Source organism: Ruditapes philippinarum, unplaced genomic scaffold (assembly GCF_026571515.1).
Source record: "Ruditapes philippinarum isolate M1 unplaced genomic scaffold, ASM2657151v2 ctg6423_1_1_1_1, whole genome shotgun sequence".
Classification (NCBI taxonomy): Eukaryota; Metazoa; Mollusca; class Bivalvia; order Venerida; family Veneridae; genus Ruditapes; species Ruditapes philippinarum.
The window spans coordinates 19,054-39,625 of NW_026863827.1; the positions used below are offsets into that span (position 1 = coordinate 19,054).

Sequence of the window (20,572 nt, forward strand, 5' to 3'; positions counted from 1 at the left end):
ATAAGTTCATGCAATGTTCGTTGTATGTATATATTTATGCTATGTTTATCCTCATTGCCTTTTCAGCCTAATGGAATGTTGAATAAAACTTTATAAATAAATACTGAGCTTTTTTCCCCAACATGATTGTTGTACCGGTATATTGAAATATAAAAGAAAGCCTAAAAGTTTATTAATTGTTGCTGGTACAATTTTTTAAGTAAAAGTGACATTATGCCCATAAAAGCGTATATAGTAAATGAACAGGTGAAATTCAAATTATGTTTTCATTTTGCTTTCCTTTCAAGTTTAGTGCATTTCTTCATGATTTAGCAGACGGTTTCTATACATGCGTTTTTCTTTGACAAGGTTATCCTTTGGTGGACATATATATGTTAAAACCAGAAGGTTTATGATTCAATTAGAGGCCAACCAGAAATCCATAGCACGTGCGTTATAGACTGCCTGAAAATTCTATTGAAGACGGGAGGGTTTGTGATATAACAGTGATAATGACACAGTTTAATTGTATGCACAGATTTTTGTTAAATTTATTTTTATTATACATTCGCATTTATAACCATATGTGTTTTCAACTTGAATTTAGCACTGAGAGTGTTAATCATTTCTTTTTTCCAAGATACAACGCATCGTATGTTATTATTAATGTGTTACGGATTAATATTATTTCCTTGACTGTCCTTCTGATTATCTAGTCTAGGACCATTTAAGCTTCTGGTTTCTAAATAGTTCAAATAGTTGGACCTATTATGCAGTTTCCGTTTTCCTCGTATCCGTATCTTTCCTGTTAGGAACGAGGTTCAGGAAGCGAGCTAACTACTTCTACTGATAATTCCCCAAGAAGCTCCTAGGACAATGCCCCAAGAAGCTCCCAGGATAATGCCCCAAGAAGCTCCCAGAATAATTCCGCAAGAAGCTCCCAGAATAATTCCGCAAGAAGCTCCCAGGATAATTCCGCAAGAAAATCCTAGGATAATGCCCCAAGAAGCTCCCAGGATAATGCCCCAAGAAGCTCCCAAAATAATTCCGCAAGAAGCTCCCAGGATAATTCCGCAAGAAGCTCCAAGGATAATGCTCCAAGAAGATCACACGTAACGCTTTACAACAGGCTCCAGTAAATATGACAAATCGCTGAGGTGCAATTCATGTCCGCACACATCCGGTTGCACAGAAACATAAACAATAAGGCTTTACATTATTTAATTGTTTAAGTCTTTTGAAAAGAAGTTATTTAAAGTTCAGTTCTTTTATCATAAACAACTTAGGATCGTCTTCGTAATTATAATTCATTCACATATTTCGCCGACATACTAAAGTAAAAATAGGTTTTAAAAAAAAAATCTTATTATTGGTATCATTGCACTTGGGATAACAAAACAAATATTATATTTTAGAAAAAATAGCAGTGTCAAAGTTACTGTAAGTTGTTAATACCTCACGCAGAGTGGATTCTTTTGTAGTGTAAATACATAAATATCGAATGACACTTCCTTGTCATTACTCATATTGTCACTGGTCTTTCATAGTTATATTTCAGCAGAGTCACAGTGCCTTTTAATGTTTGGAAAAAAAAGAAACCCAACAAACATGATATAACATAATAACCGAACCCTTAATACTGATAGAAATCTGAGATAAACTGCGACGCATTTTATAAAACATGTAATAGGAAGTTGTCTTTGCAATTTAGAAAACTTGTGTAGTGAAAACATAGAAATATAATTATTGCTGCCCGCTTAATCGAAGGTAATACCGAGCACACTTAAGGGGGATAAAAACGATAAGTAATTGATGAGTATCATACGAACTTGAACATTTCTTTCTTTATTCGTTAAATAGATATATATTTGAAAGTTAAGGTAAATCTATTTTGAGAGATTCATTATATATATTGATTTAATATAAACTCTGCATAGCGAATTAAAATTAAATACATTAAACATTATATAGACAACAAAAAGAGCAGTAACAAAAACAACAATTGTTATTAATTAATTATCATCACAACAATAATTACAGATAAATGAATGAAATGTTGATGATCATGTTGACAAAGACAACGGTGATGATGGTGGTGATTATAATGTCGATGACAGCTGATGCTGATATTGTTGATGATAATAATAGTGGTGGTGATTATAATAAGTATGACTGATGACGATGGTGCTGCAGCTGTTGCTTCTAATGCTGATGCTGCTGCAGTTGCTGCTGCTGATGATGATGATAGTGTAAGTCTCAAAGAAGACCATGAAAAACGCACCTTAAGGAATCAGTTTGTAATGAAAATCCCTTTTCTGACTTATTCAAGAGACATTTCGTTTAAAGTTAAATACCTTCGAGACCCTTCACGTGCTACTCCCATTACGGATGCCAATGACAAGAGTCCATCTAGTAATATATATTCATCATTCATCATCTCACTGTTCAGAACTGTTCATTATTAAGAGGGGAAGATGTGAAAGCGGCCGGATAGCTCAGTCAGTCGGTAGAGGTTCCCGGGTTCGGGTTCCGATCAGGCTGCACATTTATCTCACCCTGTGACAATCATACTCGAATATAATAGCTTAATCAATGTGTTTACAACAGGTCGATTTGATAAGCATGTTAGAATAATGTCAATTATATAATATCATACAGTTTACACTGAACTTAACTTATGATAAAATACTACGAGTCTGTTACGACTAAATTCGCATTATTTTTAATGTGAAACCATCTGTATTATATCGCTTGTTACAACCCATAGAAATGTCATTCTATATACACTAGTAATATGATCCAGGGTATATCCCATTTTATAGACACAAATACGTTTTTGCATTGATGACACATTCATTTAAATGTTCATACACTATCTATACAATATGTTGAATGCTTTTGAAAAATTGTACGGTTGGGGACATTCCCTCAAAATCCCTGCACGTCATCTGGTTTTCTGAGATTTTTGAGTAACTGCATCAATGTATCAAGTAAGAAATTTGGTATTATTTCGAAACCGAAACTGTAATAACAAAAAATGAAAATTTCACTGTATTTTCTAGTGTTTTAATACAAATCGCCACAGGTCTTTATTTTATACCATAACAAATGTTTAATTCAAAATTACGCAAGTTCATTAAGAATAATCTTTAAATGATCAAATCATTTAGAAGAAAATAACGGTTATTAGAAACTAAGAGGGAACTAAAACTCAATGAACCAGCTGAACAACAAGATTAATCTCGTTCTGCAAGATACATGTTGATGATCTTTCTTTTTTTCGATTCATTTCTTCACTGTTTGGAGATGGGAAAGAACCTGCGATTACATAATTACTAAACTAGCGCGTAAGTTGAGCTTCGGTATACAAGTACTGGAATTGCCAATGATAATGTTGTAAGAACTTTTGGCCTAACCCTTATGTAAATTGTGAAATTTGTATAATATGTAAAAAAATTGATGTATAGACCTTTTGACAATACGATTCTTCATTAGAAACCAATGTTGTATTTCGCGCATGCGCATTCTGCGAAGGGCAAAAGCGCACAGTGTATGATATACTTTAAGGCTTTAATAGTCGTGATTCCATGTTATATCAACCAGAAAACAGTAATTTGGGAAGACTTAAAGCGGTAAATACTTGAAACGTCAATTGATATTTATTACAGATATAATAGAAATTCAGGACTAATAATCCAATGGTCAAAAGGCGCATACAAAAAGACGTCTGTTTAAGTTATCATTACACGACTTTTTCATCCGTAATTTAAATTTAAACAGCAGGGTGTTAAAGATTAAATTGTATTACCCCTGCATTACATAATATTACACAATGTGTAGTGTACATTTCCTTTGGATTGGCCATGCGGTATGTGTCAAACAGATTGTTTGTTTCCAGCTAGATATTGTATAAATATCATTCAACCGGGACGTTTTAGAACCATGACATAGTTAATCACGTACACTTATGAAAAACGTAATTTAAGTAACTTTTATATATACCGATCTCATCAATGTTTATTGATTTGTGAAATGACAATTAGTGTCACTTGCAATAAAAATATTAATTTGTGTTACGAGGAACTGGATAAAATGAGTGTTATTTCACTTAATTTAAAAATTGTGAAAAAATAACTATTTAAAAGTATTTATGTGACTTAAAAATTATCTGTTTTGCATCACAGTCAATTAAAGGATAAAATCAGGTAAACTGAACACTAAAAATGCATTATCACCGCGTCTGTTCTGATTATTTTCAGAATGCTCATTAACCTCAATTTCTTTTATATTTTTTTATGAATTATTTCAACAACAATTTAATTGACTCCCATTTGAATAAAATATATAATTCAACATTTTCTTTAAAACATCTCAATGTCAGGTCCGTGACCGTAAGTGGGCCCATCGAAAGGGGGAATTCTTAAACAATTTCCTTTTCTATGCCTTTTTATGGCAATCTTTGCAACAAAGCTATACAGAAATATTTTATGTTTTTGTTAAAAGCTATTTTGTATAATATTCTACATTTTACCTTAAACTTACTCGGAATAGTATATGAACTTCTATATGTATAAGTATATTAATTAATTTTCTTTGTTAGACTACGCCTTTTTGCCCTACAAAGATTGCGCATGTGCGTGGAAATACTACTTCCGGTCGATTTCTCATAGCAACGGACCGCGTCGTAAAAAGGTCTATATTTATATATTCAATAAATATTATTTAATTAAGGTAATGTGGTATGTTGTCATGCAAAATTTTTAATATATGAGCCGCGTCATGACAAAACCAACATAGTGTGTTTGCGACCAGCATGGATCCAGACCAGCCTGCGCATCCGCGCACTCTGATAAGGATCCATGCTGTTCCCTATCAGTTTCTCTACTTGCAATAGGGTTTGTAAGCGAACAGCATGGATCCTGATCAGACTGCCCGGATGCACAGGCTGGTCTGGATCCATGCTGGTCGCAAACCCATTACTGTGAAATAATTTGTATTCGTGGGCATGAATTTTCGTGGTCTTATCAAAACTGGCATTTTCGTGGGGTCTTAAATTCGTGGATTTTCATTTTCTTTTAAAAAAATAATAATAAGCAATGGAAAGTAATCTTCAACTTAATCACCGCGCTGTTTTACTTACCGCGTGTATATAAAACAGCTCTTGTCAATAAATTTAATCTTTGCCTGTGGGAGTAACACAGTTACTGCCAGTAATTGACAGCAATTTACAAGTTGTGTGACATGATACGAAGCTCCATTGGTAACACTGCCCCTATATTTATCCAATGTAAATATCGCATAAATTATTTGACATCTGCCACAATTTAACCATTGAGTTAAAAAGTTTACACCCTAATCGGTCAAAAACTACACACTACGTCACATCGACTGTGTAATTTATATGCATATAAATTAATATAGTTAGGCTCAATACAGTTAGATATGTACGTGTGAATCTAGTAAAAAGACTGCGGCGTTTTGATATTTTTGGAATAGCAGTCCCATAAATACATATTGAAATTCATTTAAATGGATCATATAAACACTAGTCTTGTAAAGTTTTATCGGCGCTAATAAATGCACTGGGTTCCCAAATTAACTCGATTATGTCACGTATTCTAGCTAACACAATCAAGTTACCTACAACGATCAGGTAGTCCCCCTGATGTTTATATGCAACGAACATTTGCAAACTGAAAACATACACTCGATTTTTTCTCAAGTTTCTTAAATATTGCAAAACTAAACTATTTATGGATTTAATTTGTCACTGACCTGATTATCAGTATACATTCATAGCATAAAAATCGGTCGGAAAAACAGTTGTGATATATGGAACAGAGACATGGTAAGCAATATTCTTCGAGGTAAAATTTCGTCGGGTCTTAAATTCGTGGATTGCCCTATCCACGAAAACCACGAAAATTCGTGTCCCACGAATAATAATGACTTCACAGGTAATGTGGTATGTTGCCATGCAAAATTTTTAATATATGAGCCGCGTCATGACAAAACCAACATAGTGCGTTTGCGACCAGCATGGATCCAGATCAGCATGCGCATCCGCTCAGTCTGATCAGGATCCATGCTGTTCGCTATCAATTTCTCTACTTGTAATAGGGTTCGTAAGCGAACAGCATGGATCCTGATCAGACTGCGCGGATGCGCAGGCTGGTCTGGATCCATGCAGGTCGCAAACCCATTATGTTGGTTTTGTCGTGACGCGGCTCATATTTATATTCAACAATCAAAGTCAAGGTTTATCACGTCTTCTGACTGTACATCTCCAGTTCCTTTCGGACTACATAGATATGTTCCTTCATCAGAACACAGAAGGAAGTCTACATGTATTGTGATCGTTCCATGCGTTTCATTAACATAAGTCTCATTCGATTTTGTTTTGAAATTCCGTAGTTTAGGATTATCTCCTGATTTGATCGATGATACCGACACCATTCCATTAGACCTTGTGATCTCAATGTCAGTAAGCCCTTTAAAGTCTTCCACGATACAGACAATGTCAATTTGTCCCCCAATAGTAGCTGAATGTCTGTCACTGAAGAAAATGTCTGAAATTTAAAAAGAAAATTGGGTCATAAGATAGGAATAATGTAATATCATATAGGCACAAGAATCAAGAAAAAAGTCAACTCGTGCAAACTATCAGTCGGTGGCACCGTCGTGGACGATTACTTGCATATATCGTTACCTTTCATAAATAGGCAAAATTAACTGAGTCTGCGACATTTTCATTTTTACCATTTAGGCGTTCTTTTATAATTGTTTTTAAATTCAATTTACAAAAGCAATAGACGGTCTAATGTATGCCGTTAAGTAGGTCAACATACCTCGTTAGTTTGAAATGCAATACTAACTGAAACCACGAACGTGTCCCCTGCAATCTTTTCTAGAATATTTACAGCTTATAAACAGCACATACTCCAGACGACCCAACCGTGCTCATGATTATAATCATGAAAAATCATAAAGTTACCAAATATATTACTTCAAGTTTTCTCTTCTCACCATGCCTCGTGTATTTTAATGAATAAAAAAAGGCTAATAAAGTTCATGAAAAACAAACGATCATATTCCTAGGTCTGAACAATTGCAAGGTAACAGTATGCAGGAGATCATGCGCATGGCCTTTTATTGTCAGACAATGGTAGATACTCGGTCAACCATCACTTAAGGCCTCTATCACATCAGCCCTATGACAGCCGTACGAACGAATTTTGACAAAATCCGCTGTGTTTCGTGCGGAAGCTGCAAGACATTCGTACAAATTCTATAAGGTCGCAAGGTTGCCGTAACGTCGCAGACTGATTTCTCAACATGCACATTAATTCTGCGATTTTTTGACAGATTTTGGATGTCTCAAGACGCAAGACAATCATACGGCAGACGCACGATTTCTAGAAGTGCTCGTGTAAAAATGTTTTGGGTTTGTCTTTAGAGGACCGCAGGTTTGCCGCACGAGGATCTTACGACTACTGCAAGCCGAAATCATATGATGCCAATTGACAGATATATAGATCTAGATAGACTGCGAAATTGCCTGAGACTTTTCTTCGGCACATATTTCTCTACAAATCTTACGAACACAATTTCGTGCGGCAGGTGTGATAGAGGCTTAATTAGTTAAAGTGTCACCGAGTTATCACTGTTACCTGTTATTGGACAACCGCTTGATGGCGAACACGGACTGCACGTTTGAGATTGGTCGTCATAGCATGCATTGTTGTCACATGCTCTCACTTCCAAAACTGAATTGAAGTGATTTTTGTCATCACAAACGATGAAATGTTCGCAGTCATACGGGTACCGTACCTGACTTTTACCATTGCATAAAGTATCTATAAAATAAGAAATCAGCAATTAAAAAAACTGTCTCATATACAATATATGTATATGTAAAATTAGTAATGTACCAAAACAAAAGTACCATACTTTTATCGTTGTTCAAATTAACTGTCAAATAAATAAGAAGTGAACAAATCGAATAAGCAAATAAAGGTTTCTTATCATCTTTGAAAAGATTTTAACACATGCATTGTCATTTTAAATATGTGCAGAAGAAAGTAAAAAATAAATTAAAAAGTTCAATAGTATACATATAGCTACCTTGTATAACTTTTACGACGCCACTGTCAGATGTGAACACTGTTTGGTCAGATGCATCTTCTGACGGTTTTGCAGTGCATCTAATATGTTTCCTGTGCCATTCCATTGAAACATTTTTCAGGCCAAATGTCACTTCCATCCTATACCAGCAGTTCTCCAAGTCAAACCTTATGGTATCAATCCACGCCGCATTCGTATGGCTTACACCGTTTGAAGAGGACCAAACATAAGGCCACTCACTTGAAAAAAAAATTATCGGCCTTTTCCATATACTAATAAGACTAAATTCTTATTAGTTCATTAATGATGGGATATCAATCAATTTGATTTGTGGTAATAATGTCACGCAAATAAGACGGAAAAGGCACATAAATATTGATTTTATAACAAACATTACTGAAATTATTGAAGTTACCTGAAGAAATTGAAAATTATCATAATTATAACACATATTTGACATAAAAATAAATGAATTAATTGTGATTTAAAAGATATGTCAAAAAAAGTGAATTATTATTCATGTCTGATTAATTTTATTGCCGATTGATCAATATTAATGATTATTGATTATTGTGATTACCCAATGTTTGGAGAAGACAACAGAGTGGTAAAGGAACCATCATTGCCAGTGTCAATTGTCACGCGACCGTTCGGCTCCGGAAACAACATTTCACAATGAAAAAGTGTGGACTTGATATCACCTTCAACAACTTGGGCTGGCACGAAAAGATCCGGCTTAACCGCTTTGCCTAAGGGATAAACATTCCCAGAAAATTATCATATCAAAAGAACATGCGACTTTTTAATAAAAAAACTGCATTGAGGTCTAAAGGTTTAACCACATAAGATTTGAATTTCTTAAAAAGATCAACTAAGACTCTTGAAATTTCAATTTTTTGTTATATTTCACATTTGAATGATCATAATGGTAAAATGAAGTAATCGAAAAATCTGAAATTTTGCATACAAGTTACTGGTCAAGACCTACAACAAATAGAATATTTATCTCGAAAACATTGTTTCCAGTCTCGTCATGTAAAAAAATCCTCAGTGAAGTCCTTTAACCCTTACCACGCTTAATGTGTTAAATAAGTGTATCAATGTACATTGTATACAATAAAGCAGACATATATTTTTCAATTGAAAAGGAAGTTTATAGATAACTAAAAATAGGCTAAAGGCAGTCGAAGTTTTCTTGAAGATTTGTTACTAACAAACATGTTACATGTAAGGCAATTGTGCACTAACTTATTACTTAATTATGTTGCGAAAGATTAAAAGAAGTTCTGTAACAAATATTACCTTGTATTCGAACAATTTTCACATCACGAAATGTGTTCACGGTATCACTTGTTTCAATATCACAGGTTATGTTTATTTCACCGGGTTCTTCGAAAGCATCGGAGCATTTGACGGTCTCAATCATCACTTTAAATGTACCCGATTCGTGCGTAAATGTTTTTTCAATGATATTTATTCTATCACTGTCTTTAGTCACTTTATACGAGTCTACATTATTGACAACAGAGGCAATTATTACGGATTCACTTTTTCTGTTAATGCGTTTGAACTTTATATTCCTCCAGTTTGGTATTTTTCTGAATTCACAAGACAGGGTTGCCATCCCACCGATGAGGACAGTATCGGTGTCTACAGATAAATCAACTGAAACATACAATCAGTACAAATGCAAAGAAAAAAGGACATTCTGTAGTAAAAATAACCAAAAGAGGAAACATTGAACGTCGACCAAAACGGAAAAACTTGGAAATAATACAGGCCTTTTTTGCTTGAGTCTGTTTAAAGAAGTTGCAGCAAATACAAATCACATTTAATAACAACTATAAAAGGAATCATTATGTTACAAAAGTGAACAACCATTTTAAGACAAAAGTTGCAATATCTTACCTAAATTTTCACATTTTGGATTCCCGACCCACACGCCATTTTCGTTACACGTTACGGAATTATCACTAGATGTTGTAAAATGGAAACCAGGATCACATTGAAGATTAATTGATGACCCAACTGTTGTTTCATGTACGGACTGTTGAGTATGAACATGGTAAGGTGGCTGATATATCCCGCAGTCAACTGGCTCACATGTAATTACTTCACTCCAAGAGCCCGTTTCTAGACAAATTGCCGTATCTATTTCTTTTACTTCAAAACCTTTATTACATGTTATCTTAACAGCCACTTGTGGTAACACCTCCTCAGTAACATTGGTATGGCCGTTGGAAAAATTTGGGTATTTTTGACACTTTGTCTGACATCCATGCTTGTAGTCACATACGTTGTCGTCCTCTGCAATGTACGAAATATAAGATTCTTTATTAAATTGATAAATAACGATTATTCATTTTCGTTGTCTACAATTATGGTATACAAATATAAAATGGAGACAAACAGAATCCCTAAAGAAAGTCCAACACGACAAAATTGAAAATGTTGCAGGCTCGATTTGATTGAGCCTGTTCATGGACGGTATTGAAAAGTGCAAGTTACCGTCCACGACCCTTAGCACCGGCTTAAGCAGAATTTAACATTTAACATGAACTGGTACAATTTTGAATTTTGAAACATGCGCAGATGTGTTCATATGGCGGTTATCATGGAACCTCAATGTGGCACTTACAATGTGGCACGTAAGTGCCATTCCAAGAAAAGCGACATATGGTCCCCAAGTAAAACATGCGTGTGCCCTAAACGAGAAAGCAATGGGCAGAACTAAATAAAATGGAAATTTAAAAGGGGATCAGAGGTTATGAAGCCTGCATATCACAGATAAGACGTCAAAAGACAAATTTAAAAAGCAGGCATAAGGGTTATTTAACAGTATTCAAGGGAGGAATACTGGAACCACCCAGCAAGAAAATAGCCAAATAGAAAAAAACTAAATTACCACAAGCACAACAATAATGTCGTACTGAACGATAATCAAGGATAAAAAATTAAAGCCAAATTAAAAATAAAGATCAAATTTTCTTTTTCTGTGGCATTTTAGGAGATTGTTTGAATCGGTTTGTTTTAAAAAGCGAACATATAGTTCACTTTAATTTCAAAATATTAAACTTGTAGTCAAGTCAGAAAAAAGGTGACGCGGTAGTATAAATAATGAAATTTAATTTGAAAAGGTTTATAGTTTCTTAATGAATTAATTTAAATTTCGATTATATGAATACTTGATTAGTATAATTATTATAACAAGCAAATTCGTTGAATTTATATCCCCCGCCGAGTACTGGTTATTATTAACACAACAGCTGAAGACATAAGGCTTTATTTATATATTAATCATGGCATAAACAGTAATATTCTTTGAACTTGATAAATATTCAGGGCAATAACAGAGCCATAACTTTGTGTTAAATAGTAAAATCTGGAAATGCCAATGAGATGTATGCATACTACATAACTAATCAAGGGCCATAAATCTGAGTTATAAGTATCTGACTGGAACAAGGCGACTATATGCACATCTCCTCTTAGTATCCTATAAAGTTTCATTGAATTCCAGCCAGTAGTAGCAGAGAAGTAGTGAGGAAACAAATATTTTTCTATATGGATACTGCATAACTAATCAAGGGCCATAACTCTGAGTTAAAGTGTCTGACCGAAACAAGCCGACGATATGCGCATCTCCTCTTGGTATTGAAGGTTCCCATAAAGTTTCGTTGAATTCCAGCCAGTAGATGCAGAGAAGTAGTGCGGAAACGATTTTTACTTCATATGCATATTGCATAACTAATCAAGGGCCATAACTCTGAGTTAAAGTGTCTGACCCGAACAAGCCGACGATATGCGCATCTCCTCTTGGTATTGAAGGTTCCCATAAAGTTTCGTTGAATTCCAGCCAGTAGTTGCAGAGAAGTAGCGCGGAAACGATTTTTACTCCATATGCATACTGCATAACTAAGCAAGGGCCATAACTCTGAGTTAAAGTGTCTGACCGGAGCAAGCCGACGATATGCGAATCTCCTCTTGGTATTGATGATTCCCATAAAGTTTCGTTGAATTCAAGCCAGTAGTTGCAGAGAAGTAGTGCGGAAACGATTTTTACTCTATATGCATACTACATAACTAATCAAGGGCCATAACTCTGAGTTAAAGTGTCTGACCGGAACAAGCCGACGATATGCGCATCTCCTCTTGATATTGATGATTCCCATAAAGTTTCGTTGAATTCCAGCCAGTAGTTGCAGAGAACTACTCCGGAAACGATTTTACTCTATATGCATACTACATAACTTATCAAGGGCCATAACTCTGAGTTAAAGGGTCGGACCGGAACAAGCCGACGATATGCGCATCTCCTCTTGATATTGATGATTCCCATAAAGCCATAAAGTTTCGTTGAATTCCAGCCAGTAGTTGCAGAGAATTACTCCGGAAACGAAATTCGGACGGACGGATGGACGGACAACGCAAAACTATATCCCCCTCCCGATTTCATCGGCGGGGGATAATTATATAAATATATAAATGTATTTCATATCACAAAAAAACAGGAGCAAGTCAACAACAACGTCCATACATAAAACATACATAAAATTAAAGGCAATGCCCTTAAGCCTTAAGAATGTTTGGTTATCTCTTAAATTTTTCTATTAAAAAAAGTGTACTATAATTTCAAATTGTCAATAAATAGAAAGTCTAGTTACCAATGGAGAGATCAGAACAAAATTTTATTACTTGGTTTAAAAGAAGTTCATCACTATATTACATATACAAATACAAAATATATACATAATTGACATATCACATGAACATATATTACATAAATTACTAAAAATGATGGTTTATTACATGTGAAATTAGTTAATGAGACGGAAATTACTTAAAAAGAATTTGAATACATATGGAGATATAGTTGAAGATATAATTGACGATATTCCTATGTTCTTTCAGGCTTGGTTCGATTATGTCTTGTCATGGTGTGTAGCATGTTAATTTGAAAATGATGCAATTTCATCCGAATATGTCAATAACCTATACCTTTAATACGACAAAAGGAAGTAAGGATAGGTGAAATATAAATAGTAAATAAGTAAAAGTAATTAGTAAAAGGAAGTGTGATGTAATTTTGAATGAGCAAAGATATTTTAGGCCCACTTCACTTTTGAAATCTACATGGCTCTAAAGATGATTTCCTTAAAAAATTATGCTTGTATCCTCATTTGCACTATTTTCTCGATTCCCGTGCTAATATGAGGAACACCTTAAAGCATTATGTCAAAACATCCACTTTCACTGTAAACATAATCAGAGACATAAAGTGTATTGTCTGAGGTAAAGCAAAACTTCAGTCGTACATCACATAAAAAGGTACACTTAAATTGTTAATATGATCAAATCAAATCCATGCCTGGCAAGAGGTTGAAAACATCATTTGTCATACACCGGTATTCCAAATACAGACGTATTAAAGGCGATTTTAATACGGGGTGTATTTGGTATATTTATTCATAACGTACATCTATAGTTGCATTTATTTATAGTTTAAAATTGTATCTGCTTGTATTTGTATTGCAGTTATCATTAAGTTTGATGAATGATACGTATTTAAAATTACCTTTTAAATCACCAATCATAAGAACTGCAACAGTAGAGGCAGTGGCAGCGGCTACTAATATTACCAGAATTACACCAGTAATCATTTTGCATTTACTACATATTTTCTTTTCCTTTTTATTTGGTGCTGTCACTTTTTTATTTGAAGGCACCTGCAATATCAAGGTGGATCATACGTTACAATTTTTCAAAGGAGTTTCACTGTCAAAGAGTCTAAAATTTGAAATGCTTGCCCAATAAAGATAATTATTCTGGGCAAACGGAAATTTCTGAGGAAAAGAAATGATCTAATGTTTTGCGTACAAGTCGTGACTTACATCAAATGGTACACTAGTCTTGAAAAAATATTTCCAGTCGAATCAGTTTGTAAGAAAGTGTCTATTAAGTAAAGAATACAAATATATAGTAACAAGTTGAGCCCCTACGTGACTCTTTTCTTCTTAACCCTATGTCTGGTAGATCCACCGATTCAACCCATACCAAGATCAGTTGACGTATTCGTGACGTCTGATCAAAGGCTGCACTGTCTGTTATTCATCCAGTACTCATTGGAAAATATTCACTATAATAATAAACGATTTCGTCATAATTGAAGGATGGTAAGTCTATAAAGGAATTTAGTGAAATACGTTTAAAACTACTTAAATCTACCTAAATTATAAACACGTACCCTGCCCACATCATATGTACTCGTCAATGTTGCCCCAAGTCCATTGTCAGGTTGGTGATACTCATGTGTTTCACCAAGCCAACTTATCCTTATATCGCTATGATTAGTATCATTACCACTCCCTCCAATCCGTCGAGGGTTCGGTTCAAGGTACATGTCATCTGAGTCATTAGTACCCTTACTTTGATATTTAGACATATAAGCATCGTGTTTAGAATTCTTCTCATCATTATGTTCAAGTTGTTGGATTTGCTCGCTATGATGGTTTTCGTGGTTTGAATCGCGCAGAAAGTGTATCTCACCATTTGTGGCATACGAATAACCAGCGGTTCTTTCTTTATTTGGGCTAGTCGGGAGTCGATCACCGGTATTAAAAGACACATATTGAGCCGAGGTACTTTCACGTTTACCAGGCGTAGCATTATCATATTCAGGGTTTGGTGTAAAAAACGTGTTTTCACCGCTTCTGTCTTGAATAGTTGCATAATGTTCGGAATTGCCGGACATCCGTAGTTGTTCGTTTGTAGCACTCCATTGTAAGTTGTTAATCTTTTGGTGTTTTAACTGCCCTGTGTTTGGATCATTTAATATGTTATGCTTATCAAAACAAACTAAGCTTTTCTCTAGCGGCTTTAATGAATCCATTTCAATTTTAATACGGTATATTTATTTTATAAATATTTGCAAAATGCATTGCATATATCCTTTATCGGTATATACCACAAAGTAAATATTCAACGTGTGAAGAAATAGTAACTAGTTTTTAAACTTCCGTTTTATAAACCAAAAATAGTTATTACGTTTAAATCAACAGGACAAAATTGTATACATTGTACATTGTACTTATATCCACGATATTGAAACCAATTAAGAAATTGTATGCTGATTTAACGTGTCATGCATAATTAGCAGAATGCCAATAAAATTAACCGATGGAACCGTCAGGGATACTACACTTATGGCAAGTATGAATATAATTTGAACAAATTTAAATATAATTGATCAGAGAAGTTTTCGTCAAGCATAAACGACATGTGACGACGAACCAAGACGCTACTTACCGACCAACCTGAGTTTGTAGTGCACTACGTATGCTATATAATTGACATAATTATTTTTTAAAGAATATATATATTTGGTTTTTATATTCAATGGTCTGTTGCAAAGAATAAAAGATGTCAGTTATACCATTTTATTTCTTAATGTTCCTGAACGTTATTATTCCCCCAAAACAACAAAAAGTAGGATAATACAGTCTCAATTATTATGTTATATGGATGATAACAAAATTATATGGATGATATCTAATATCGTTTTTACTTGTGGATACTTAAACAGATTAGAGCTCGGGTGAGAATGTTGGTATCAGAGAGGCACATGACTGATATAGGACATAGCAATCAGATATAACAGTTAGAGGGAAGTAACACAATTACTTCTTTGAAATGTTACTAAATAAGTTATCTTTCTTAATACATAAAACTATTAATTCGGCTCTTGTTTTTTTTCATGAAAGATACTGCAAGGTCCCGCGCAAACTCTATGTTAGCCAGCTTGAGCAATATTGAATTCTCAACAATAAACATATTTGGAATAAATAGTAATTTTAAGAAAATTACAAAAAGCATGTATATATTGTAAATACTTATATATGTACGAACCACGACTTTTGATACCTGGTACATTACACCTCACACTTGTTGTAGTGAGCATACTAGATCAAGAAAGAGGTGAATCAATGCGAGAAAGCGGCTAAAACATAAACCAATACATGTGGTAGGAAATCCCAGGCCTTTGTTTCAATGATTCTGTCTTTTTTATAAAAAATAACGAAAAAGCAACATATGTTACGCCCCAACTCATCCCTCGCACCGACTTAATATATTGTCAGTCCTCAAGTGACTTGGTTAGTTTATACAGAGCATAACTATACCATACTTTTAAAAGTACTCCATGAACAGTTCTATGCATGCAGTTTATATGATACATGATATTCATTCTGACATTTCTAAAAAAAATCTCTTTGAATCCTACGCATATATACGAGGGGTGTTCGGGACGTTTAAGGACTTTTGCTGTATTTTTTTCCTTAATGGTGCGTTTATATCCACATTTCACAAAATTTAATTTAAATATGTGCTCAATATGTAGTAAAACGCTCACTATCAAGAGTAGACAAATACCGCTCGAAACTTGTTTCTATAGGAACCGCATAACGCATACTCGGAGCACTCCGATTTTATTGTATTTAAGTTAATGGTACCGATATATTTAATTGATAATAATTTTCTTAAATTATAATGGATAACGTCACGAAAAAGCACGAGCGTTAAATACAACGTCAACGTCATTTTCTGAAAATTCTACTTGTAAATCGTTACAATTGTTTGAATAACAACGGTTTTAACATCACTGGTGCTTACACAAATCAAGAGAAAAATGACGTCAATAGGAATCGTTGAAGTCAGGGCAATCATCAAGTTTTGTGTAGGAATAGAAAAGACATAAACGGAGACGTATAAAATGATTCAAGCATCTAGTACAACAAAGAAATGCTGTAGATCGCTAGTATTTAGATGGCACGACATGTTCCGAAACGGAAGAGTGTCAATAGAGGATGACAAGCGATGCGGTCGACCATCGGTGGTGAAAACTGGAGTAAAATACAAGGTTCGGCAACTGATAAAGGAAGATCGACGACGTACTGTGCGAGAAATGTCAAGTGAACTTGCTGTATCTGTGTCCACCGTCCACGATTGCCTAAAAGAAGACAATATGTCAAAAGTAAGCGCCAGGTCGTCCCAAAACTTCTGAAGAACGACGAGCGAGGACGCAGATTACACTGTTCCCGAGAATTCGTGCGACGCGTCGAAGGAGAGGGGTTGTCATTTTTAGATCGCATCATCACTACGGACGAAACTTGATTGTTCCACTATGATCCCGAGTCGAAACAGGAATCATCTGTCAGGAATTAAAACTCCCGGAAGTCCTCCTCGAAAGAAAGCGCGGGTTCAGAAAAGCGGCGGAAAACACATGTTCGTGTTTTTCATGGACAGGCTGGGAATGCTATTACAGCACCGTATCCGGAAGGACAGACTGTGACCGCCAATTATTACTCAAAGGTACTTATAGACACTCATAAATGATAATTTATTTTATTTTAAATATAAGACAAAACTAATTAAATAAATGAAAAAAAATATATTGAAATATTTTTAATACACTATTCATAGAAAAAATAATCATGATTTCAGGTTCTAAGGCGGGATCTCGTCCAGGCTATACGGAAAAAGCGCCCCGGGGTCGACCTCGACCAGATTATTCTTCACCAGGACAACGCCCCCTACCACCGTGCACAGTCATCGCAGTTGGAAATCAGCCTCCTGGGATTCGAGACGCTCGAGCATCCACCCTATAGCCCGGACCTCGCACCGATGGTTTTCCGAGTTTTTCCGGAAATCAAAGCACAGCTGCGTGGTCGACGCTTTGATTCCGGGTTGGAATTACAAATTGAAACGCAGAGAATAGTTTGGTCATTCGACAACATCTGGTACGAGGACACGTACGAAAAATGGGTCAAGAGGCATAGAAAATGTATCGCTATGAATGGAGATTACGTCGAGAAGTGAGTCGATATGACGATTGGGGATATTTTGACGTTAACATATTTAGCACTGACGTGACGTTAGCGTGCTCCGGGTATGCTTCTGTGAATGTTTTGTTTTATTTGTAATTTACTTATTGTTTAATGTATTTCATTGTAATTTTTACATGTGGCTGTAAAAGAATTAAATATTTTACGGTGTTTTTCTTGTTTTTCAATTCCTATTATTTATCAAACTACAGCAAAAGTCCTTAAACTTCCCGAGCACCCATCGTAATAACGCAATTTTATCATAAATCAGATTTTAATTTCCTCACAAGATGGCATGTTCTTATGACCGATGGTCTGTCACGGGATTCTCAGATCAAAGGTAAATTCTAAATGATATTTACAGAAATTTCGTTTGGATTCGGGGGTTGCTTATTGTTTATGCGAAGTAAATTATTCAATTAAAAGGAATTATGGCAAAATGAAAATTTATTGTGACTCTCACCTGTTCACTCACTTTATACATACATGTACCTTTAGATGGGCATGCATGTGATTTCTGCCCAGGGCTGTTTAGATCTAGTAAAAGTTTATTCAGACAATCAAATCATTTAATGATACAGCTGTCATGTATCAATGAAACGAATAAGGATGATTCTCACGACATGAAATTATGTAGAATAATGGAACGCCGTGACTGTCTTATGTAATCAAAGTTTTTGTTATTTTGTGAAACGATGATATTATTTTGTCTTTTGAGCGTGTTAACATGTGCAATTTACATCATGTCTTGTCAAAGGAACATGCTGACTTGTACAAACAACATTTTAACTTGTCAAATGATTATGATGACATGTGCAGACAACATCCTAACTTGTCAAAGTATCGTGATGACTTGTGCAAACATCATGTTAACTTGTCAAAGTATAATGATGACTTGTGCAAATGACATGATAACTTGTCAAAATGTAATGATGACTTGTGCAAACGACATGTTAACATGTCGAATTATTGTGATGACATGTGCAAACAGCATGTTAACTTGTCAAAGAATCGTGATGACTTGTGCAAACGCCATGTTAAATTGTCAAAGTATAATGATGACTTGTGCAAACGACATGTTAACTTGTCAAATTATCGTGATGACATGTGCAAATGACATGTTATCTTGTATCATGCTGACATGTCAAAACGTACTGTTAACTTGTCAAAGTATTATGATAACTTGTGCAAATACCATGCTAACATGTCAAAATTCCATGATGACATGTGTAAACAGCATGTTAACTTGTCAAATTATCGTTATGACATGTGCATACAGCATGTTTAACTTGTCCAAGTATCATGATGACTTGTGCAAACGACCATGTTAACTTGTCCAAGTGTAATGATGACTTGTGCAAATGCTAATGTTACTTGTCAAAATTTCATGATGACATGTGCAAACAGTGTGTTAAATTGTCAAAGTGTCCATGATGACTTGTGCAAACGCCATGTTAACTTGTCAAAGTATAATGATGACTTGTGCAAACGACATGTTAACTTGTCGAATTATCGTGATGACATGTGCAAACAGCATGTTAACTTGTCAAAAGTATCATAATGACTTGTGCAAACAGCATGTTAACATGTCAAATTTACCATTATGACTTGTGAAGACAACATGTGAACTTGTCAAAGCATCGTGATGACTTGTGCAAATGACATGTTATCTTGTATCATGCTGACATGTCAAAACGTACTGTTAACTTGTCAAAGTATTATGATAACTTGTGCAAATACCATGCTAACATGTCAAAATTCCATGATGACATGTGTAAACAGCATGTTTAACTTGTCCAAGTATCATGATGACTTGTGCAAAACGAAATGTTTAACTTGTCCAAGTGTAATGATGACTTGTGCAAATGCCATGTTAACTTGTCAAAATTTCATGATGACATGTGCAAACAGTATGTTAACTTGTCACACCATCGTGATAACATGTGAAAACAACATGCTATCTTGTCCAAGTATCGTGATGACTTGTGCAAATGCCATGTTATCTTGTCAAATTATCATGATGACTTGTACAAACAGCATGTGAACTTGTCAAAGAATCGTGATGTCTTGTGCAAAACACATGTTAACTTGTTTAGGTATTATGAGCATGTTCATCACGATTAATTCGACAAGTTAACATGCTGTTTGCACATTCATCATGACATTTTGACAAGTTAACATGTCGTTTGCACAAGTCATCATGTTATTTTGACAAGTTAACATGTCGTTTGCACAAGTCATCATGATACTTTGACAAGTTAACATGTTGCCTGCACATGTCATAATGATTATTTGACAAGTTAACATGCTGTTTGGACAAGTCAGCATTGTCTTTAGACAAGATATGATGTAAATTGCACATGTTAATATGCTTAAATGACAAAATAATACCATCATTTCAGAAGATAGCAAAAATATTTATAGCATAAGACAGTCACGGCGTTCCATAAACGCAGATCTATCAAGATGAAAATATAATAACAATCAGCTTTCGCCTGTGGTAGCAGCCTCTGACCTTACCACATTGTAATGTCATAGTAAACTATTCTTATGCACACCGTGATGCACAAAACATCGATTTTTCCGATTTT

At 34.8% G+C, this 20,572-nt stretch overlaps 2 protein-coding genes across 2 annotated transcripts; one reads left to right on the top strand and one right to left on the bottom strand.

The window, feature by feature from the left end:
• Positions 1-3,029: 3,029 nt before the first annotated feature.
• LOC132723433 (uncharacterized) lies at positions 3,030-15,133 on the bottom strand. Its single transcript, XM_060708160.1, has 8 exons — positions 14,348-15,133; positions 13,679-13,829; positions 10,012-10,410; positions 9,406-9,768; positions 8,684-8,852; positions 8,104-8,342; positions 7,650-7,835; positions 3,030-6,548 (listed from the first exon to the last, which is right to left on the bottom strand). The coding sequence occupies exons 1-8, from the start codon at positions 14,990-14,992 to the stop codon at positions 6,220-6,222; spliced, it is 2,481 nt and encodes an 826-aa protein (XP_060564143.1). The 5' UTR covers positions 14,993-15,133; the 3' UTR covers positions 3,030-6,219.
• Positions 15,134-16,870: 1,737 nt separating this feature from the next.
• On the top strand, positions 16,871-17,976 carry LOC132723431 (histone-lysine N-methyltransferase SETMAR-like). Its single transcript, XM_060708158.1, has 2 exons — positions 16,871-17,131; positions 17,602-17,976. Exons 1-2 carry the CDS (start codon positions 16,871-16,873, stop codon positions 17,974-17,976), a joined length of 636 nt encoding a protein of 211 aa, XP_060564141.1.
• Positions 17,977-20,572: the final 2,596 nt, after the last annotated feature.

Coding starts and splice junctions, on each gene's coding strand:
- LOC132723433 (XM_060708160.1), bottom strand. CDS start 14,992: ATGGATTCATTAAAGCCGCTAGAGAAAAGCTTAGTTTGTTTTGATAAG. Junction 13,830..14,347: donor GTACATATGATGTGGGCAGG/GTACGTGTTTAT, acceptor TTGATATTGCAG/GTGCCTTCAAATAAAAAAGT. Junction 8,853..9,405: donor GAAAATTGTTCGAATACAAG/GTAATATTTGTT, acceptor TTTATCCCTTAG/GCAAAGCGGTTAAGCCGGAT.
- LOC132723431 (XM_060708158.1), top strand. CDS start 16,871: ATGATTCAAGCATCTAGTACAACAAAGAAATGCTGTAGATCGCTAGTA. Junction 17,132..17,601: donor AAGAAGACAATATGTCAAAA/GTAAGCGCCAGG, acceptor TCATGATTTCAG/GTTCTAAGGCGGGATCTCGT.